The sequence below is a fragment of the Eschrichtius robustus genome, chromosome 6 (genome assembly GCF_028021215.1).
Source record: "Eschrichtius robustus isolate mEscRob2 chromosome 6, mEscRob2.pri, whole genome shotgun sequence".
Taxonomy (NCBI): Eukaryota; Metazoa; Chordata; class Mammalia; order Artiodactyla; family Eschrichtiidae; genus Eschrichtius; species Eschrichtius robustus.
Genome location: NC_090829.1, coordinates 12,165,002 through 12,189,720, shown reverse-complemented (window position 1 = coordinate 12,189,720; position 24,719 = coordinate 12,165,002). Strand labels below are relative to the sequence as shown.

Sequence of the window (24,719 nt, the reverse complement as noted above, 5' to 3'; positions counted from 1 at the left end):
AAAGCTATTATAAAGCAAAGCTATACAGACAAAATCTCACCCAGAAGCATATACATATACACTCACAAAAAAAGGAAAAGGGGAAAAATTAATATATCCTGCTCCCAAAGTCCACCTCCTGAATTTGGGATGATTCGTTGTCTATTCAGGTATTCAACAGATGCAGGCACATCAAGTTGTTTGTGGAGTTTTAATCCGCTGCTTCTGAGGCTGCTGGGAGAGATTTCCCCTTCTCTTCTCTGTTCGCACAGCTCCTGGGGATCAGCTTTGGATTTGGATCCGCCTCTGCGTGTAGGTCGCCTGAGGGCGTCTGTTCCCCGCCCAGACAGGACGGGGTTAAAGGAGCAGCTGCTGCGGGGGCTCTGGCTCACCCAGGCCGCGGGGGGGGGGGGGGGGGGAGGGGTACAGAGGAGGCGGGGCAAGCCTGCGGCGTCAGAGGCCGGTGTGACGTTGCACCAGCCTGAGGTGCACAGTGCGTTCTCCTGGGGAAGTTGTCCCTGGATCACGGGAGCCTGACAGTGACGGGCTGCACAGGCTCCCGGGAGGGGCGGTGTGGAGAGTGACCTGTGCTCGCACACAGGATTTTTGGAGGCGGCGGCAGCAGCCCCAGCATCTCACGCCCGTCTCTGGGGTCCGCGCTGATGGTCGCGGCTCGTTCCAGTCTCTGGAGTTCATTTAGGCAGCGCTCTGAATCCCCTCTCCTTGCGCGCCGTGAAACAAAGAGGCAAGAAAAAGTCTCTTGCCTCTTCGGCAGCTGCAGACTTTTTCCCGGTCTCCCTCCCGGCTAGCTGTGGTGCGCTAACCCCTTCAGGCTGTGTTCACGCCGCCAAACCCAGTCCTCTCCCTGCGATCCGACCAAAGCTGAGCCTCAGCTCCCAGGCCCGCCCGCCCCGGCGGGTGAGCAGACAAGCCTCTCGGGCTGGTGAGTGCTGCTCGGCGCCGAGCCTCTGTGCGGGAATCTCTCCGTTTTTTCTTCTGCGCCCCTGTTGCTGTGGGGCCGCGCTGATAGCCGCGGCTCGCGCCAGTCTCTGAAGTTCATTTAGGCGGCGCTCTGAATCCCCTCTCCTCGCGCACCAGGAAACAAAGAGGGAAGAAAAAGTCTCTTGCCTCTTCGGCAGCTGCAGACTTTTTCCCGGACTCCCTCCCGGCTAGCTGTGGTGCACTAACCCCTTCAGGCTGTGTTCATGCCGCCAACCCCAGTCCTCTCCCTGCGATCCGACCGAAGCCCGAGCCTCAGCTCCCAGCCCCGCCCGCCCCGGCGGGGGAGCAGACAAGCCTCTCGGGCTGGTGAGTGCTGGTCGGCACTGATCCTCCATGCGGGAATCTCTCCGCTTTGCCCTCCGCACCCCTGTGGCTGAGCTCTCCTCCGTGGCTCCGAAGCTTCCCCCCTCTGCCACCCACAGTCTCTGCCCGCGAAGGGGCTTCCTAGTGTGTGGAAATCTTTCCTCCTTCACAGCTCCCTCCCACTGGTGCAGGTGCCGTCCCTATTCTTTTGTCTCTGTTATTTCTTTTTTCTTTTGCCCTACCCACGTACAGGGGGAGTTTCTTGCCTTTTGGGAGGTCTGACGTTTTCTGCCAGCGTTCAGTGGGTGTTCTGTAGGAGCAGTTCCACGTGTAGATGTATTTCTACTGTATCTGTGGGAAGGAAGGTGATCTCCGCGTCTTACTCTTCCGCCATCTTCTCTCCTCCTGGATGTAGTTTTCGATTGTACTTTTGATGATGGGTTCTTTCTGCTTTTTATGCCAGACATTATGAAATTTGCCTTTTTGGATATGGGATAGTTTTATATTCTTATAAATATCCATATGATTTGTTTTGGGAGATAAGTTACATGAAAATGGTTTGATCTTTTTGGGTCTTGCTGTTATGATTTGTTAGGTATGTGCAGAGTGGTACTTAATTTAAGGCTATTTATTCCCCACTACTGAAGCAAGACCTTCCTGAATTTTCTTCCCAGTACTCTATGAATTATGAGTTTTTCCAGTCTCGCTGGTGGTAACAGGCACTATCCCTGGCCCTGTGAGCAATGGGCATTATCCTCTAATTCTTTCAGAAGAATGTTCCCCCATGCTCAGGTCATTTCCTCACATGCTCATGCTATCAGCACTCTGATGAATGATGAAGGGGCATACTCTGTAGAGCTCTGGGTTTCTCTCTCTGCACAGCTCTCTCCTCTCTGGTGTTCTGTCCTGTGAACTCTTACCACCTTGTTCTCCCTGAACTCTCAGCTCTGTTTCCTCATCTCAAGGAGTATACTGGGTTCCACCTGAATTCCCCTTCCTGAACCATGGCCTGGAAACTCTCTCTTGGCAGTAAGGTGGAGAAATCATAGGGTTCATCTCATTGGTTTCTCATCTCTCAGGGATCACTTTTATTTCTTGAAGTCCAGTGTCCTGACAATTGTTGTTTCATTTCATATATATATATATATATATATATATATTTCTTTTTGTTATTTCAATTGGTAGGTAAATACAGTTCCTATTACTTCACCTTGGGCATTTCTAATAGATGAGAACTAACCATCTTGTTTGAGATATTCCTATATTCTCTCCCTTCTTACAAAGGACTAAGAACTGGTCATTAATGTACCAGACTTTTCCTTTATCAATACATTCATAGTCATTGAACAAGATTTTACATTTCATGAGCTGTTTGAAATCTATGGACCTCCAATCCTCCACCAAGAACCTAGTTTCAAATTCTTAGAATTTTTGATCGATATCAAGATTCTTAATTACTAAATATAAAACTGGAAGTGCAGACAAAAGCATACATATATTTGTCTATGCAATGGATGCAATGTAATATACTTCAGCCCTAAAATACTGACAAAACCTCTTCTAGAGTTCTTGGCAATAGTGTATCAGGATGTGTGAAGATTAGTTAAATGGACATTTCTTTCCTTTTGAGTTTACAATCCTGGAATTTACTAATCATTACCTGCTCTGCCACCAGGATCTCCATTTTGGCTTTTTAAAAAAGGCCAATCAACACACTTTGTTAAAACATAAGGAAAATTATTTCATAAAAGTTCTGGTAGAAGAGGAAGGGGTAGAAATGAAAAAGGAGAAATTACAACTGATATCACAGAGATACAAAACATCATGAGATACTACAATCAATAGTTACATGTCATACATACTACTATATATAAAATAGATAACTAATAAAGACTTACTATATCACACAGGGAACTCTACTCAATACTCTGTAATGACCTATATGGAAAAAGAATCTAAAAAAAGAGTGGATATATGTATATGTATAACTGATTCACTTTGCTGTACAGCAGAAAGTAACACAACATCGTAAATCAACTATACTCCAATAAAAATTAAAGAAAAAAAAACCAGTTACATGTCAACAAATTAGACAACCTAGAAGAAATGGATAAATTCCTAGAAACATACAATCTTCCAAGACTGAATCAGGAAAAAATACACAGTCTGAACAGAGTGGTCACTAGTATTAAAATTGAATTAGTAATCAAAAAGCTCCCAGCAAACAAATGTCCAGAACATGATCAGCTTCATGGGGGAATTCTACCAAACATACAACAAAGTGCTAATACCTATCCTTCTCAAACTATTCCAAAAAATTGAAGAGGAGGGAACACTCCCAAATTCATTGCAGGAGGCCAAAATTACCCTGATACCAAAACCAGAAAAAGACACTACAAAAAAAAGAAAATTACTGGCCAATATCTCTGATGAATATAGATGCAAAAATCCTCAACAAAATAGTAGCAAACCTAATTCAACAATATATAAAAAGGATCATACACCATGATCAAGTGGGATTTATGCCAGGAACGCAACAATGGCTCAATATTCACAAATCAATCAGTGTGATACACCACATTAACAAAAGGAAGGACAAAAATCACATGATCACCTCAATAGATGCAAAAAGCATTTGACAAAATTCAACATACACTCATGATAAAAACTTTATAGCACAGGGAACTATACTCAATATTTTGTAATAACCTATATGGGAAAAGAATCTGAAAAAATCTATATATATGTATACAACACACACACACACATAAGTGAATCAGTTTGACCTACACCTGAAAATAACACAACGTTGTAAATCAACTATACTTAAATTTAAAAAAATAAATTAAAAGCAAACAAAACAAAACAAAGCAAAATCTGTGGATATGCAGGAAACACATCTTAACATAATAAAGGTCATTTATGACAAGCCCACAGCTAACATCATATGCAATGATGAAAAGCTGAAAGGTTTTACTCTAAATTCAGGAACAAGACAAGGATATCCACTCTTGCCACTTCTATTTAACATAGTATTGGAAATCCTAGTGACAGTAATCAGACAAGAAAAAGAAATAAAAGGCATCCAAATTGGAAGGGAAGAAGTAAAATTGTCACAGTTTGTAGATGACACTACACTATATATGGAAAACTCTAAAGTCTCCACCAAAAAACCATTAGAACTAATAAATGAATTCAGTAAAGTTGCATGATACAAGGTTAATATACAGAAATCTGTTGCTTTTCTATACACTAATAATGAACTCTCAGAAAGAGAAAGCAGGAAAACAATCCTGTTTAAAATCACATCAAAAAGAATAAAATACCTAGGAATAAACTTAACCATGGAGGTGAAAGACCTATACCTTGAAAACTATAAAACATTGATGAATGAAGGAAATTAAAGGTGATACAAATAAATGGAAAGATAGCCTGTGTTTGCAGATTAGAAGAATTAATATTGTTAAAATGTCCACACTATCCAAAGCAATCTATGGATTTAATGCAATCTCTACCAAAATATCTATGACATTTTTCACAAAACTAGAACAAATAATCCTAAAATTCATGTGAAACCACAAAAGATCCTGAATAACCAAAGCAATATTGAGAAAAAAGGACAAAGCTGGAGATACCACCATCCCAGACTTCAGACTATACTACAAAGCTACAATAATCAAAACAGCAAGGTACTGGCACAAAAACAGACACATAGATCAATGGAACAGAATAGAGAGCCCAGAAATAAGCCCACACACTTATGGTTAATTAGTCTACAACAAAGGAGGCAAGAATATACAATGGAGAAAAGAGCCTCTTCAATAAGTGGTACTGGGAAAACTGGACAGCTACATGTAAAACAATGAAATTAGAAAATTTCCTCATACCATATACTAAAATAAGCTCAAAATGGATTAAACACTTCAATATAAGACCAGAAACCACAAAATTCCTACAAGAGAACATAGGCAAAACACTCTTTGACATAAATTGTAGCAATATTTTTTTGATCTGGCTCCTAAGGCAAAGAAAAAAGAAAGCAAAAATAAAGAAATGGGACCTAATGAAACTTAAAAGCTTTTGCACCTCAAAGGAAGCCATCGACAAAACAAAAATACAACTTACTGAATGGGAGAAAATATTTGCAAATGATATGACTGATAAGGGGTTAATATTCAACATATATAAAGGGCTCGTAGAACTTGATATCAAAAAAACAACCCAATCAAAAAAAGAGCAGAAGACCTGAAGAGACCTTTTTTACAAAGAAGACATACAGATGGCCAACAGGCACATGTAAAGATGATCAACATTGCTAATCATCAGAGAAATACAGATCAAAACCACAGTGAGATATCACTTCACACCTGTCATAATAGCCATCATCAAAGAGTCACAAATAACAAATGCTGGTGAGGATGTGAAGAAAAGAGAACCCTCCTACACTGTTGGTGGGAATGTAAATTGGTGCAGCCACTATGGAAAATGGTATGGAGGTTCCACACACAAAAAAACTAGAAACAGAACTACCATATGATCCAGCAATCCCACTCCTGGGTATGTATCTGAGGAAAGTGAAGACACTAATTTGAAAAGATACATGCACCCCAATGTTCATAGCAGCATTATTTACAATAGCCAAGATATGGAAGCAACTTAAGTGTCCACCATCTGATGAATAGATAAAGAAGACATTACATATATATATATATATATATATATATATATATATATATACACACACACACATACATATACATATACATACACACACACACATGAAATATTACTCAATCATTAAAAAAAATGAAATTTTGCCATTTGCAACAACATAGATGGACCTGGAGGATACCATGCTTAGTGAAATAAGTCATACAAAGACAAATATTGTATGTTTCTACTTTTATGTGGAATCTAAAAAATAAAACAAATAAATGAATGTAATGAAACAAACTCACAGATACAGAGAACAAACCAGTGGTTACCAGTGAAGAGAGGGAAGGGGGAAGGGGCAAGATAGAGGTAGGGGATTAAGAGGTACAAACTACTATGTATAAAGTAAATAAGCTACAAGGATATATTGTACAGCACAGGGAATATAGCAAATATTTTATAATAACTTTAAATGAAATATAATCTATAAAAATATTGAACCACTATGTTGTACAACTGAAACTAATATAATATTGTAAATAAACTATACTTCATTAAAATAAGAGGAAGGGTTGACTTATCATGTTAGTATAATATTTTTTCATACATTGCCCACACCAGAAATAGTACTCTTTTTTTCCCGTTTTCTCTTTATAAATGAGCAAAATCTCAATCCTTTTCCAAAGTACCCAGCAGAACTATTTTCTAAAGAGGTATATTTTACCTCTAAAATCTCTAAAAATAGGTTTTCTACCTATTACAGGATTAGCATGAGAATCAAAGAAGTTAAATGCTGAACTTTAAAATTTAGTCAAACACTAAATAATCACCTATGATTATTCTGCTTTGAGTCTAAATTATCTTATTAGGAAAGATTGGGCCTTTAAAAACATTTTCCTTCAAGAAAATCTGGCAGAAGTGTGGATAAAGGTTACCCACAGCTCAGAGCAATGTTGTGTATTTTCTGGAAATGTCACCATGTCAAATTCTTATCTCTAACTCTGTGGAAGAATTTCCTCAGAATGGCAGAGGAGGAAGGGTTTGCTCACTTGTTATGGCTTGAAAGGAATGAGGGATGCAGCTGGATTTCCAGGGAAGTGCCCCCAGGGATTAGCCTAATTTCGGCTGAGATTTAAGCCACAGGGCCAGGTGTACTCCAGTAACTTTTGGGAGAAGCGGAGGTGGAAAGGGAATTGAGGGAGATTGAGCCATCTGGACTGGGATTGCATATGCTGTGGAGCTATGGTATTTGTGAGAAATCTCAAGACACGCATGAGTTATCTTGTGGTCTGCCTTGGAATTTGTACAGGGTCCAAAATTAGCCATGTGTTCTCTATAGGCAAGCTATATGGACAATTGTGGCTACTTTATATGTACATTTCTGTCCACAAGGACTGCAGCAGATATTTTTCAAGTTAACCTTTTTTATAAAACTTCCTATGAGTCTGGCAATGCTTTCTTTTTCAATTTTTCCATTTTCTCAGTATTGAATTGAGCATCCAGTATGCTTCAGGTCTTGTGCTCAGCTTCATGCCTATCTCCTCTCATTTAATATTCCACACAGCACTATAAGGATGAAATTATCATTGCACCCATTTTACAGATGAGCAAGCTGAGGCTTGGAGGGGGCAAATGACTTGGTCAAGAAAAGACAGCCTGTAAGTGGTAGAGGCAGGATTTGCACCCAGCTCTGTGTAACACCTTCAGAAGAACTGCTCATCAGATTTGAGTGTGGAACAGACACATTAAGGGATACAGTAGCCACCTTGCCAAAGGCCCAGGACTTGGTTTGAAGAACAAGGGTCTCAGTCAATGCTATTCCTAGTGATTGAAGCTACTAAAGAAAATTTTCTTCCAAAAGTAAGCCGTTAAATAAAATTTGCAGTATTTTCTTCTCTAGGCATTATGGAACAGTGGAACAGTTATGAGCAGAACTTTTGGAGTTTGAGGTCAGTCTATACCATTTGTTAGCTCTGTGATTCTGAGTCTCTCCCATGCCTCTGTTACATTATCTAAAAATTTATAAAATTGTTATAATAAACTATAACCTTATAAGGTTTTTGAGAGAATTAAATAAAAATTTCACAGTGCCTAGCATATCCTAAGCACTCTATAAATATATTTTTTAGAAGGGAAAAAAACAGAGAGAAGTCTCAGATATCTGAAAATCCTACCCATGATACTATATTCTGTAAACCAGAATTTCCAAAAAATGCAAAGTCAGCTGATATTAGTGGAACACAATGGACATGCGTACAAGCTCATTCTGTTGTGTTTACGCATACTTTAACTGCAGAGGAGTTGGAATGACTTACACTCCTCTCCATTTCACACTGCTAACCCAGACCTGTCTGGTGAGGCCACTGGTCAAGCTCTAGGCTGGGGCACATGTCTCTTATGGTCTCTTATGTGTCTCTGACTGTGTGTCATTGATTTTAGGCCAAAGGGAAATAGAGACATATTTTTCAATCTCTTGTTTTGTTAGATGTGTTCCTCTCTCCACCACTTGCCTGAACAAGTAGGAGTCACTGTCTTAAAATCAACTTCATCATTTTCCCCGAAGACAGAAAAAATATCTTTCTTGGCTTAGACTTTTCTAGGTGGCATTTGGTCCAAACGACTCACCCTTGCCATCTATGTCACACTCTGAAACAACAATCTACAGAAAGGTACCAGCACACTGAGAAAAGTCATGCATGCCTTAGGAGTTATTTATACCCAGACCACATGAATCTTTGTTTTTTTAAAATTTTTATTGAAATGTAGTTGATTTACAGTGTTGTGTTAATTTCAGGTATACAGCAAAGTGATTCAGTTATACATATATATATATATATATATATTCTTTTTTAGATTCTTTTCCATTATAAGTTATTACAAGATATTGAGTGTAGTTCCTTGTACTATACAGAAGGTCCTTGATGTATATCTATTTTATATATAGCAGTGTGTATATTTTAATCACGAACTCCCAATTTATCCCTCCCACTTTGGTAACCATAAGTTTGTTGTCTATGTCTGTGAATCTGTTTCTGTTTCATAAATAATATCATTTGTGTTGTATTTTAGAGTCTATATATAAGTGATATCATATAATATTTGTCTTTCTCAGTCTGACTTATTTCACTTAGTATGATAATCTCTAGGTCCATCCATGTTGCTGCAAATGGCATTATTTCATTATTTTTTATGGCTGAGTAATATTCCATTGTATATATACATCACATCTTCTTTATCCATCTATCTGTTGATGGACATTTAGGTTGTTTCCATGTCTTGGTTATTGTAAATAGTGTTATTTTGGTTTTAATGGTGTTAGTTTTTGCTCTGGCCTCTGGATGAGTTTATAAGTAGTTTATAAGGCCAATTTATTCTGGTCTTATGTCCTCTAAATGAGTCATAAGCAGGAATTTTTAGAAATTAAATTAAAGAGACCTTCAATATGGCAGAGGAGTAAGATGTGGAGATCACCTTCCTCCCCACAAATACATCAAAAATACGTCTACATGTGGAACAACTCCTACAGAACACCTACTGAACACTGGCATAAGACTTCAGACTTCACAAAAAGCAAGAAAATCCCCACGTACCTGAAAAAAGAAAAAAGAAAAAACAGAGACAAATAAATAGGGATGGGACCTGCACCTCTGGGAGGGAGCTGTGAAGAAGGAAAAATTGCCACACATTAGGAAGACCCTTCACTGGCAGAGGTGGGGGGTGGGCAGGGGGGAAGCTTCAGAGCCACGGAGGAGAGTGCAGCAACGGGGGTGCAGGGGGCAAAGCGGAGAGATTCCTGCACAGAGGATGGGTGTCGACCAGCACTCACCAGCCTGAGAGGCTTGTCTGCTCACCTGCCGGGGTGGGTGGGGGCTGGGAGCTGAAGCTTGGGCTTCAGAGGTCAGACCCCAGGGAGAGGATTGGGGTTGGCTGCATGAACACAGCCTGAAGGGGGCTAGTTCACCACAGTTAGCCAGGAGGGAGTCTGGGAAAAAGTCTGGAGCTGCTAGATAGGCAACAGACCATTGTTTTGGGGTGCATGAGGAGAGGGACTTCCTGTTCTGTGTGCTCACAGATGGCAGAGCATGACCTAAGTGAGCTCCAGAGACAGGCATGAGCTGTGGCTATCATCTCAGACCCCAGAAATGGGCATGGACCGCTAATGCTGCTGCTGTCACCAAGAATCCTGTGTGCAAGTGAAGGTCACACTACCACACACCCTCTGGAGCCTGTGCAGCACACCACAGCCAGGGACCTGTAAGCCAGGGACAACTTCCATAGAAGAACACATGGTGTGCCTCAGGCTGTTGCAATATCATGCCAGCCTCTGCTGCTGCAGGCTCGCCCCGCATTCCAATTATGGCTATGGTACCCCTCCCTCTCCCCAGCCTGAGTGCGCAAAAGAGACCTAATCAGCCACTGCTTTGACCCCCTCCTGTCTAGGTGGGGAACAGACACCTGAGGGTGGCCTACATGCTGAGGCAGGGCCAAAACCAAAGCTGAATCCCAGGAGCTGTGCAAACAAAGAAGACAAAGGGAAATTTCTCTGTGCAGCCTCAGGAGCAGCAGATTAAATCCCCACAATCAACTTGATAAACCCTACATCTGTGGATACCTGAATACACAACAAATGTTCCCAAAATTGAGACAGTGGACTTTGGGAGCAACTGTAGACTTGGGGTTTGCTTTCTGTGTCTGATTTGCTTTTGGTTTTATGTTTATCTTAGTTTCGTTTTTAGTGCTTGTTATCACTGGTGTATTTGTTTATTGGTTTGGTTGCTCTTTTCCTTTTTTCTTTTCTTCTCTTTTTGTGAGTGTGTGTGTGTGTTTCTTTGTGTGATTTTGTTTGTTTAGATTTGTTTTACCATTTGTTTGGGGATTCTATGTGTTCGTTTTTTTTTTTTTTTTTCCTTTTCTTCCAAGCCGTGTGGCTGGTAGACTCTTGGTGCTCCGGCCGGGTGTCAGGCCTGAGCTTCCGAGGTGGGAGAGCCAAATCCAGGATATTGGTCCAACAGAGCCCTCCCGGCCCCATGTAATATTAATCAGTGAGAGCTCTCCCAGAGAGCTGTCTCAACACTAAGACTCAGCTCCACCCAACATCTAGCAAGCTCCAGTGCTGGACACCCCATGACAAACAACTAGCAAGACAGGAACACAAACCCACCCATTAGCAGAGAGGCTGCCTAAAGTCATACTAAGTTCACAGACACCCCAAAACATACCACAGGATTCGGCCCTGCCCACAAGAAGGACAAGATCCAGCCCCACCCACCAGAGCACAGGCACCAGTTCCCCCCACAAGGAAGCCTACACAAGCCACTGAACCAAACTCATCCACTGGGGGCAGACACCAAAAATAACACGAACTATGAACCTGCAGCCTGTGAAAAGGCAACCCCAAGCACACTAACTTAAACAAAATGAGAACACATAGAAATATGCAGCTGATGAAGAAGCAAGGTAAAAACCCACCAGACCAAACAAATGAAGAGGAAATAGGCAGTCTACCTGAAAACAATTCAGAGTAATGATAGTAAACATGATCCAAAATCTTGGAAATAGAATGGAGAAAACACAAGAAACTTTTAACAAGGACTTAGAAGAACTAAAGAGCAAACAAACAATGATGAACAACACAATTAATGAAATTAAACATACTCTAGAAGGAATCAGTAACAGAATAACTGAGGCAAAAGAATGGATAAGGGACCTGGAAGACAGAATAGTGGAAACAACTGCCGCAGAGCAGAATAAAGAAAAGAGAATGAAAAGAATTGAGGACAGTCTCAGAGACCTCTTGGACAACATTAAATGCACCAACATTCGAATTATAGGGATCCCAAGAGAAGAAGAGAAAAAGAAAAGGTCTGAGAAAATATTTGAAGAGATTATAGTTGAAAATTTCTCTAATATGAGAAAGGAAATAGTAACATTAATCAAACTATCAAAAATTAAACACAAATCAAAAATACTAAAAGCAGCAAGGGAAAAGCAACAAATAACACACAAAGGAATCCCCATAAGGTTAACAGCTGATCTTTCAGCAGAAATCTGCAAGACAGAAGGGAGTGGTAGGACATATTTAAAGTGATGAAAGGGGAAATCCTACAATGAAGATTACTCTATCCAGCAAGGATCTCATTCAGATTTCACAGAGAAATTAAAACCTTTACAGACAGGCAAAAGCCAAGAGAATTCAGCATCACCAAACCATCACTACAACAAATGCTAAAGGAAGTTCTCTAGGTGGGAAACACAAGAGAAGGAAAAGACCTACAATAACACACCCAAAACAATTAAGAAAATGGTAATAGGAACATACATAACAATAATTACCTTAAATGTAAATGGATTAAATGCCCCAAACAAAAGACATGGACTGGCTGAATGGATACCAAAAAAAGGGCCGTATATATGCTGTCTACAAGAGACCCACTTCAGACCTAGAGACACATGCAGATTGAAAGGGAGGGGATGGAAAAAGATATTCCATGAAAATGGAAATCAAAAGAAAGCTGGAGTAGCAATTCTCATATAACACAAAATAGACTTTAAAATAAAGACTGTTACAAGAGACAAAGAAGGACACTACATAATGATCAAGGGATCAATCCAATAAGAAGATATAACAATTGTACATATTTATGCACCCAACATAGGAACACCTCAATACATAAGGCAAATGCTAACAGACATAAAAGGGAAAATCGACAGTAACACAATAATAGTAGAGGACTTTAACACCCCACTTTCACCAATGGACAGATCATCCAAAATGAAAATAAATAAGGAAACACAAGCTTTAAATGACACATTAGACCAGGTGGACTTAATTGATATTTAAAGGACATTCTATCCAAAAACAACAGAATACACTTTCCTCTCAAGTTCACATGGAACATTCCCCAGGAAAGATCATATCTTGGGTCACAAATGAAGCCTCAGTAAATTTAAGAAAATTGAAATCGTATCAAATATCTTTTCTGACAACAACATTATGAGACAAGATATCAATTACAGGGAAAAAACTGTAAAAAATACAAACACATGGAGGCTAAACAATATGCTACTAAATAACCAAGTTATCACTGAAGAAATCAAAGAGGAATCAAAAAATACCTAGAGACAAATGACAATGAAAACATGATGATCCAAAACCTATGGAATGCAGCAAAAGCAGTTCTAAGAGGTAAGTTTATAACAATACAATCCTACCCCAAGAGACAAGAAAAATCTCAAATAAACAACCTAACCTTATACCTAAGGCAATTAGAGAAAGAAGAAGAACAACAACCAAAAAATCCCACAGTTGGCAGAAGGAAAGAAATCATAAAGGTCAGTTCAGAAATAAATGAAAAAGAAATGAAGGAAACAATAGCAAAGATTAAGAAAAATAAAAGCTGATTCTTTGAGAAGATAAACAAAATTGATAAACCATTAGCCAGGCTCATCAAGAAAAAAAGGGAGAGGACTCAAATCAACAGAACTGGAAAAGAAAATGGAGATGTAACAACTGACACTGCAGAATAAAAAGGATCAGAGAGACTACCACAAGCAACTATATGCCAATAAAATGGACAACCTGGAAGAAATGGACAAATTCATAGAAAGTACAACCTTCCAAGACTGAACCAGGAAGGAATAGAAAATATGAACAGCCAATCACAAGTAATGAAATTGACACTGTGATTAAGAATCTTCCAACAAACAAAAGCCTAGGACCAGATGGCTTCACAGGTGAATTTTATGAAACATTTAGAGAAGACCTAAGACCTATCCTTCTCAAACACTTCCAAAATATAGCAGAGGGAGGAACACTCCCAAACTCATTCTACGAAGCCACCATCACCCTAACAACAAAACCAGACAAAGATGTCACAAAGAAAGAAAACTACAGGCCAATATCACAGACGAACACAGATGCAAAAATCCTCAATGAAATACTAGCAAACAGAATCCAAAAGCACACTAAAATGTCATACACCATGATCAAGTGGGGGTTATCCCAGGAATGCAAGGATTCTTCAATATATGCAAATCAATCAATATGATATATCATATTAACAAATTGAAAGATAAGAACCGTAGGGTAATCTCAGTAGATACAGAAAAGGCTTTTGACAAAATTCAACACCCATTTAGGATAAAAACTCTCCAGAAGGCAGGCATAGAAGGAGCCCACCTCAACATAATAAAGGCCATATATGACAAACCCACAGCCAACATCGTTCTCAATGGTGAAAAACTGAAACCATTTCCTCTAAGATCAGGAACAAGACAAGGGTGCCCACTCTCACCACTATTATTCAAGACAGTTTTGGAAGTTTTAGCCATGGTAATCAGAGAAGAAAAAGAAAACAATGGAATCCAAATCGGAAAAGAAGTAAAACTGTCACTGTTTGCGGATCACATGACAGTATACATAGAGAATCCTAAAGATGCTACCAGAAAACTACTAAAGCTAACCAATGAATTTGGTAAAGTAGCAGGATACAAAATTAATGCACAGAAATATCTTGTATTTCTATACATTAATGATGAAAAGTCAGAAACAGAAATTAAGGAAACACTCCCATTTACCATTTCAACAAAAAGAATAAAATGCCTAGGAATAAAGCTACCTAAGGAAACAAAAGCCCTGTATGAAGAAAACTATGACACTGATGAAAGAAATTAAAGATGATACAAACAGATGGAGAGCTATACCATGTTCTTGGATTGGAAGAATCAACATTGTGAAAATGACTATACTACCAAAAGCAATCTACAGATTCAGTGCAATCCCTATCCAATTACCAATGGCATTTTTCACAGAACTAGAACAAAAATTTTCACAATTTCTATGGAAACACAAAAGACCCCAAATATCCAAAGCAATCTTGAGAAAGAAAAACGGAGCTAGAGGAATCAGGCTCCCTGACTTCCTATACTACAAAGCTACAGTAATCAAGACTGACACAGAAACAGAAATATAGATCAATGGAACAGGATAGAAAGCCCAGAGATAAACCCATGCACATATGGTCACCTTATTTTTGATAAAGGAGGCAAGAATATACAATGGAGAAAAGACAGTCTCTTCAATAAGTGGTGCTGGGAAAACTGGATAGCTACATGTAAAAGAATGAAATTAGAACACTCCATAACACTATACACAAAAATAAACTCAAAATGGATTAAAGACCTAAATGTAAGGCCAGACAATATAAAACTCTTAGAGGAAAACATAGGCAGAACACTCTATGACATAAATCACTGCAAGATGCTTTTTGACCCACCTCCTAGAGAAATGGAAATAAAAACAAAAATAAACAAATGGGACCTAATGAAACTTAAAAGCTTTTGCACAGCAAAGGAAACCATAAACAAGACGAAAATACAACCTTCAGAATGGGAGAAAATATTTGCAAACGAAGCAACTGACAAAGGATTAATCTCCAAAATCTATAAGCAGCTCATGCAGCTCAATATCAGAAAAACAAACAACCCAATTCAAAAATGGGTGGAAAACCTAAATAGACATTTCTCCAAAGAAGACATACAGATGGCTAACAGGCACATGAAAAGATGCTCAACATCACTAATCACTAGAGAAATGCAAATCAAAACCACAATGAGGTATCACCTCACACTGGACAGAATGGCCATCATCAAAAAATCTAGAAACAATAAGTGCTGGAGAGGGTGTGGAGAAAAGGGAACCCTCTTGCACTGTTGGTGGGAATGTAAATTGAGACAGCCAGTATGGAGAACAGTACGGAGGTTCCTCAAGAAACTAAAAATAGAACTACCATATGACCCAGCAATCCCCCTACTGGGCATATACCCTGAGAAAACCATAATTCAAAAAGACATGTACCACAATGTTCATTGCAGCACTAGTTACAATAGGCAGGACATGGAAGCAACCTAAGTGTCCATCAACAGATGAATGGATAAAGAAGATGTGGCACATATATACAATGGAATATTACTCAGCCATAAAAAGAAACGAAATTGAGTTATTTGTAGCAAGGTGGATGGACCTAGAGTCTTTCATACAGAGTGAAGTAAGTCAGAAAGAGAAAAATAAATACCGTATGCTAACACATATATATGGAATCTTAAAAAAAAGAAAAGAAGAAAAATTGGTCATGAAGAACCTAGGGGCAAGACGGGAATAGAGATGCAGACCTACTAGAGAATGGACTTGAGGACATGGGGAGGGGAAGGGTAAGCTGGGACATATGTACACTACCAAATGTAAAATAGATAGCTAGTGGGAAGCAGTCACACAGCACAGGGAGATCAGCTTGGTGCTTTGTGACCACCTAGAGGGGCGGGATAGGGAGGGTGGGAGGGAGAGAGATACAAGAGGGAAGAGATATGGGAACATATGTATATGTATAACTGATTCACTTTGTTATAAATCAGAAACTAACACAGCATTGTAAAGCAATTATACTCCAATAAAAACGTTAAAAAAAAAAAAGAAGATCTGGCACATATATACAATGGAATATTACTCAGTCATGAAAAGAAATGAAATTGCGTAATTTGTAATGAGGTGGATGGACCTTGAGTCTGTCATAGACAGTGAAGTAAGTCAGAAAGAGAAAAACAAATACCATATGCTAACATATATATATGGAATCTAAAAAAAAAAAATGGTTCTGCTGTACCGACATGCAGGGCAGGAATAAAGATGCAGACGCAGAGAATGGACTTGAGGACACAGGGAGGGCGAAGGGTAAGCTGGGACGAAGTGAGAGAGTGGCATGGACATATATACACTACCAAATATAAAATAGATAGCTAGTGGGAAGTAGTTGCATAGCACAGGGAGATCAGCACGGTGCTTTGTGACCACCTACAAGGGTGGGATGGGGTGTGAGATAGGGAGGGTGGGAGAGAGATGAAAGAGGGAGGGGATATGGGTTTATAAGTATCTGTATAGCTGATTCACTTTGTTATACAGCAGAAACTAACACAACATTTTAAGGCAATTATACTCCAATAAAGATGCTAAAAAAAGAATTAATAAATATTTATGGCTTTATTCATGTATGGTTTATAAAAAAGCATGAGAGAAAAATAATTAAATTAAAATTTAAAAATTGAATTGTACCACCAAAATTGTTTTAAAAAAAGCTCTCCCATTGATGACATGATGATCGTGAAATTTGGCAGCTGGATATATTCCGTCATTTGAAAATGCAAACAATGCCCTTGCCAGACAACACAGACTACATTGTTAAGTTAACGTTTTTGTGGAAATGGGCATGGATTTGAATCCTGGCTCTGCCGCTTACAAGCTGTGTGCTGTTGCTTGAGGATCTTAACCTTTGCATCAGTGTCCTCATCTGTAATATGTAATAGTCATTATAATAATAATAATAGATTTTCAGGGTAAGGATTAAGTTAAATCATGTATATAAAGTGCCCGGCGCATAGTTGCACTAAATAAGTGGTAGCTTCTGTCATTACTATTATTTCTCATGCATTGTTTGATCATCAAGTGAGACAGTGAATACAATGCTGAAATGAATACTGGCCCCCAAAGCATTCCATCTGCACTTTTTATTAAACTGAATACTTTCTTACTTGTATTAGGCTTTTTTTTTTTTTTTTTTTTTACTCAGAGTATACTTTGATTATCAGAATACAAGCTCCTTGAAGACAGGGCCTCTGTCTGAACCTTTTTTTTTTTTTAAATCTCTCTAACCCCCCAAAAGACTAGCATGGGACTTAATTCAGAACAGGAGTCAAATACATATTTGCTGCATGGGTATTCATGGGAAAATCCATGTAAATTCTTGGCAGAGTCCTTTCCTATAGGAAGCCCTCAATGAGGGCTGCCACTGCTTTGTCGATCGCCACCACCACCATCACCCAATTATCACTTCAACTATCTACGTTTTATTCCATTAGCAAAGAGTCCCCATGAAAACAAGTGTTGCTAACACTATAGAACATTGCTTTAGTAATTGCAACAAATGATTGCATGAGACCTACAGAAGCAGCCTCCATGAAGTCAAATCATCCACATCCCCTGAACTCGCAGTTCACATTAGCTCTGCCACATGCAAAATCTTCAAGGAAGACACCCAAAATATAATAACTATACAATAAATTCTCAAGCAAAAGTGAATGTCACAACCTCAGTCCACAGCTTAAAGTGAACAGGAGACTCAGTTTATCCCCCAAAGAGCAACCAGATGATTGAGATTTCCTAAAACGTTCATGAAATGTGTCATTACAATTCAAACATGATCCTAATTCTATCACTGACTTCTTTAGCATGTGTACAGATATGAAAGTAGGACATTCAGCTTGGGGACTGCTCCATTGGGTGACTCAGAAGCCAGTTCTGTTGCATTTAATTCCAGTACAGATTTAAATGTAGCAGAAGATATATGTCTTCAAGTTCAACACATGACAGAAAAAATGGAAGCAAGCTAAGTGTTCAACAGCAGATAAATAGTTAAATACATTCATTCATTGAAAGTAACTTTATGAGAACACAGAAAAATCAGTATGAAGCTTGCAGCAATATGTAAAATGTATAACATATGTGAAAAGCAGGATATGAAATTGAATAAAACTATGTAAACCTATATGCCTATGGAAAAACCAAAAACTGCACTCCACACCACAAATAGCTCAGTCTGCTAAATTGTGTGACTTGTGACTCTGTATTACAATTTTATATGGTATGATAGTACTTCTACAATTTTTTAAAAATTAGCAGAATCCTGAGGGTGTACTGGGAAACAGTGGACAGGGTGTAGAAATCTTGAGTCCCTATACTGAATGTTTTAGTTCCCTGATCTTGGGGACTTGAAGTTTCTTCTAAAACAGTGTTTCTTTCACTATTGACAGTCTGACTGGATAATTCTTTGTTGTGAGAGGATGTCCTGTGTGCATTGTAGGATGTTTAGCAGCATCTGTGGCCTCTACCCACTAGATGCCAGTAGCACCCTCCAGTTATGACAACTAAAAATATCTCCAGACATTGCAATATGTCTCCTAGGGTAGAGCAGGGTGGAATCATCCCCCGGTGAATTTGCAAGAGCTAATCACTAAATACCTTTCCAGCTCTAATACCTTATGATTGATTCAAAATCAAAAGATACATTGGCTTTAAAAAAAACCTGATTGTAGATCACGATCAAAGTTAGCAAAATAAGAATGTAAAACAAAATCCATGCAAATTCCCTTGAGCACAACTCCAGCCTAGTTTGAAGAGGGAAGTGTTGCCTCTTATTTCTTAATAAAATTCATTGAAAAGAACGTCAGCTGAAATTATCCTAAGGCCAGGGAGTGCTTAAAGCTATGAGTGTGCCCTAGGTTGAGTTTGGGTTGGTATTTAACATTCATTAAAAATTATCCTGTCCCTCTTTAATCTTGACAATAGACTAACTGTATCTTAAGTATTAGTTAACATAGCATCTTTGAGAAAGTGCTAGGCTCACCATTGGGTCAACAGTTGCAATTTAATTAGAATTAAACCACCCATTTTTCATTACATAATTCCAAAGAACTATGTGTATTCCATTGGTGAGTAATTAAGAGCAACTGAATTTTCCAAGGAATTTTTATATTGTGGATGCCGTGGTCAAAATGCATAATAGTGTCTCTAGATAACCCCTACATATTTGGATCTTAAAATGTCTTGTTAGATAGATGTTGGATGAATAGATGGGTGGATAAATGTTCAGTGTTCTTGGATGAGTAAAGTAAAATTATAATCCAGTTTACCTGGATCCCTTTGACAATGGGAATTCTTCTGTTCTGTGATACTAGTTACTCAATTGCTTTTAGCTGAGAACACAGCACAAATCTGAAAGCACACCAAAGTGGTAGCATGCACAGTAGTTCTTAAACTTCAGCCTGGATCAGATTTTTTGCTTGTTAAAAATCAGATGGCTGAGCCCCACCTCCAGTTTCTGCTTCAGTAGGTCCAGGATCAGTGCATATCTAACGAGTTCCCAGGTGATGCTGATGCGGCTGGTTTACGGACACACTTTTTGAGAATCACTGGGATAGTGGATCTGAAAAATGAGGACCTACAAAAATCACCCATGGTGGCTTTAAAGCTTGTGGCTTTTTCCTGGCCACTCACACCCCTAAATATGAAGCAGTAATACTGAGAAGGGCTTAGGAATCTATGCTTGTGAAGGGCTTCCAGGTGATCCTGATACAAATTGTCTTTGAGCTGCTGTAAGGAGTGGAGAGGGCCAGGAAAGGTGATGGAATTAAGGATGAACTTGGAAACTGGAGTAGGGAGGAAGAAGCAAGGGAGAGGCCTAGGTAGAGAGATAGTGGTTGTGTTTCTTGTGAAAGAGAGTGATACACAACTCATTGCCAGCCCACAGTACTCTGGGAACTCTAAAAGTTTCTTAAATGGTTAAGGTTCTTGACTTCCCCAGGACTCTCCATTCAAGGGCACAAAAATCAGCCCTTGGCCATAAGAATCACATTATAAATGAGTAATAAGCATAGCATGTGGCAGTTCTTACAGAAGTTATCAATCTTTTTATTTGTGCAATACATCTGGAATGTATCAAAGCTCATCTCTTAGCGACTAGATAAAATATCTGAACTACAATTTACTCTCCTTGAGGATGGCACATTATACAGAAAGTTCTCAGCAGCTTTTGACAACTAGCTAGCAATGATTTTAAAAAGAAAAAAAAGAAAGAAAGGAATAGTATGAAGTCCCTAGACAACACTGATGATCTGAGACTCAGATTTATTTAAATGATAAAAAATATATATTATCCTTAGGTTTGAGACTCTGTTTCCAGGCAATCACAACTCAACATAATCCTCCACAGAACTCCCAACACACTTCAATCCACTGCAAGAGAAATTGGGTGTGGTGGGTGTAACAGCAAATTGACATTTTTTTCCTATAGAGCCATGCAACAATTATTTCTGCAGCCAAATTGGACCTTAAACTGGTTATGAGTATCTTGATACCCAGACATCTGAAAAACCAAATGAAAAGTGTTTCTATTATTACTGAACAACAGTCATTAAAGGTGGCTGCAAAGATGAGTTTCTCCTTTTTTCCCTTAAATATCCAATTAATTCTGTCTTTCTTGAAAAGTTCCACACTTCTGAATTATTAGACTTTAAAATTCTTACCACTAACAATACTATCACAAATGACAATTGGGTATTCCAACTCTGCCAAAATAACTTCTCTTTTTCTTTTTTATTCTTCCTAAACCAAACCATAATAAATTCCTATGCCTCGAGGGCTGTTGTAATTACCATATCGTTAAAATGAATACCCCAAATTAACTGCATCCATTAAGAAGAACAAATTTTGTATTTTCTTCTTTAAGCTATGTCTATATAATGATAAAAACCTGTTTTAAATAAGAAATCACACACTTGAATGCCTTAATGCCAAGGAACTATGTACATCCAGGTTTACTTCATTACTTTTTTAAAAAAGTCTTATTTTTCAACTAATGAGTAATTGACTTTTTAATTCTCAATTCTAGCTTCTATAAAGGAAAGCTTAGCTGCTTTAAAGACAAAATTCAAACATGTGTATTTCAGAAATAGGGGGGAAATATGGGGACATCAGTGTTGAACCCAAGGAAAAGAACATTTATTTATCCAAGGAAATTACTAAGAATGAATATTATGAGATTGGCCACCTTTTCTTTCAAACTTGCATATTCTAACATCACACATGATACTTATGACATAATGCTTTAAATGCTGGCATTCTGGCCAAATAAGCATTTTGGGAGACTCTAGATACATAGATGGAATAGCTGAATAGTCTGTTTAGAATTCTCACCCTTTTAAATGAAAATACAGCCAAAATTCTATGATCTGATTTGTTTGAAACTATTAAATCCTGACCAAAAGCATTACTGCTTTGCCATTAAAATGTATAGAGTAGGGGCTTCCCTGGTGGCGCAATGGTTGAGAGTCTGCCTGCCAATAGAGGGGACACGGGTTCGAGCCCTGGTCTGGGAGGATCCCACATGCCGCGGAGCAACTGGGCCCGTGAGCCACAACTACTGAGCCTGCGCGTCTGGAGCCTGTGCTCCGCAACAAGAGAGGCCGCGAAAGTGAGAGGCCCGCGCACCGCGATGAGGAGTGGCCCCCGCTCGCTGCAACTGGAGAGAGCCCTCGTGCAGAAACGAAGACGCAACACAGCCAAAAAAAAAAAAAAAAAAAAATGTAGAGAGTTGGGTAGTTTATTTTATTTCCAGTGAAAAAACCTTACACCTTCTCGTGCTATCACAAATCACAAATTCTGGGGCACTGGTCAGGCCAACTTTTAAAAATTATTTTAATTCCTCTTTTGCTATGTTATTCTCTATAGTGCCTCCTTCTACATCATACTAACCTAAATTGTGGTTTCTAGAGAAATCTTAAGTTTGGTGAGCATATCAGGGACATTTCTTAGAGCTTATCAGTGATTTCCAGAGTGGTACCTGTGACCATTTAAATCTTCTGATCAAATAAAAGCTGCAGTTGTAGCCACCATCTTGAACTTGAAAAAAGTTGCTTTTTATAGCCACCTTATTTATTTGATTCTCTATTAGTGTTAAAGGATGAGGATCCAGTTATTTTAAAATTACTGCTATAACTTTTCATTTCCTTACCAGAAGTGAGACTTGCAATTTCTTCAGAATCCTGATCTTTGTCATATTTAGTTGTTAATTTCTGTGGCATAAACATTTGGCTTGGAATGTAAACCAGATGGTCACTTCCACTGTCTTCCAACACAAAAGATGAATCTCTGCCCACACTCAATTCCTGGCCAATGAAGCTCTTCTCTCCTGAAGAAATCTCATGTGGCTCAGGGGTAAATCTAGAAGATAAAAGGGAAAGTTTTAGGTGAACCTATATAACTTTGGGGAATACAAATAAAATATCCCAACAATTTAATATAGTTAATTATTTCTTAGAAGAAAGAAAACTGGGTGATAAAAATCTAAATTTATTTCAATCAAATAATTCATTATACTACAGGGGAATTCTACTAAACATGTAATGAAGAACTAATACCTATCCTTCTCAAACTATTCCAAAAAATTCAAGAGGATGGAACACTCCCAAATTCATTCTACAAGGCCACCAGTACCCTGAAACCAAAACCAGACAAAGACACTACAAAGAAAGAAAATTACATGCCAATATCTTAGATGAGTACAGATGCAAAAATCCTCAACAAAATATTAGCAAAATGAATCCAACAGTATATAAGAAGATCATACACTGTGTCAAGTTGGATTTATTCCAGGGACACAAGAATGGCTCAACATACACAAATCAATCAGTGTGATATGCCACATTATCAAAAGGAAGGACAAAAATCATATGATCATCTCAATATATGCAGAAAAAGCATTTGACAAAATTCAACCTCCATTCATGATAAATACTCTCATCAAAGTGGGTACAGAAGGAACATATCTCAACATAATAAAGACCATTTATGGCAAATCCACAGCTAACATCATATGCAATGGTGGAAAGCTGAAAGGTTTTCCTCTAAATTCAGGGACAAGATAAGGCTATTTAACCACTTCTATTTAACATAGTTTTGGAAGTCCTAGCCACAGCAATCAGATAAGAAAAAGAAATAAAAGGCATTCAAATTGGAAGGGAAGAAATAAAACTGTCCCTATTTGCAGATGGCATGATACTTTACATAAATACCCTAAAGTCTCTACCCAAAAACTATTAGAACCAATAAATGAATTAAGCAAAGTCACAGGACACAAGATTAATATACAGAAATCTGTTGCTTTTCTATACACTAATAATGAACTATCAGAAAGAGAGAGTGAAAAGCCAATCCCATTTAAAATCACTTCGAAAAGAATAAAATACCAAGGAGGTAAAAGACCCATACTCTGAAAACAATAAAACATTGATAAAGGAAATTAAAGATGATACAAAGAAATAGAAAGATATCCTGTGCCCTTGGATTGAAAGAATTAATATTGCTAAAATGACCATACTACCCAAAGCAGATTTAATGCAATTCCTATCAAAATACCCATGAAATTTTTCACAGAACTAGAACAAATAATCCTAAGATTCATATGAAACCACAAAAGATGCTGAATTGCCAAAGCAAGCTTGAAAAAAAGAACAAAGCTGGAGACACCACCCTCCCAGACTTCAGACTATACTACAGAGCTACAGTATTCAAAACAGCAAGGTACTGGCACAAAAACAGATACAGAGATCAATGGAACAGAATAGAGAGCCCAGAAATAAGCCCACACACTTATGGTCACTTAATCTAGCTATGACAAAAGTGGCAAGAATATGCAATGGAGAAAAGACAGTCTCTTCAATAAGTGGTGCTGGGAAAACTGAACAGCTACATGTAAAACAATGAAATTAGAATATTTTCTCACACCATATACACAAATAAACTCAAAATAGATTAAAGACCTAAATGTAAGACCAGAAGCCACAAAATTCCTACAAGAGAATATAGGCAAAACATTCTCTGACATAAATCACAGGCAATATTTTTTTTTGTCTCTGCCTCCTAAAGCAAAAGAAATAAAAGCAAAAATAAAGGAATGGGACCTATTAAACTTAAAAGCTTTTGCACAGCAAAGGAAACAATTGACAAAACTAAAAGACAACCTATGGGGTGGGAGAAAATATTTGCAAATGATATGACTGATAAGGGATTAATATTCAAAAGAGATAAATAGCTCATACAACTCAATATCAAAAACCAAACAACCCAGTTAAAAAATGGGCAAAAGAGCTAAATAGCAATTTCTCCAAAGAAGACATAC

General features: G+C 38.4%; 1 protein-coding gene across 1 annotated transcript in view; it reads right to left on the bottom strand.

The window, feature by feature from the left end:
* Positions 1-24,719, bottom strand: part of COL6A5 (collagen type VI alpha 5 chain) — a 124,468-nt gene that overhangs the window by 11,507 nt on the left and 88,242 nt on the right. The window contains exon 37 of the mRNA XM_068545894.1: positions 22,554-22,762. Within this exon, the coding sequence (XP_068401995.1) occupies positions 22,554-22,762 (209 nt within the window). The remainder of the gene's footprint in view (positions 1-22,553; positions 22,763-24,719) is intronic.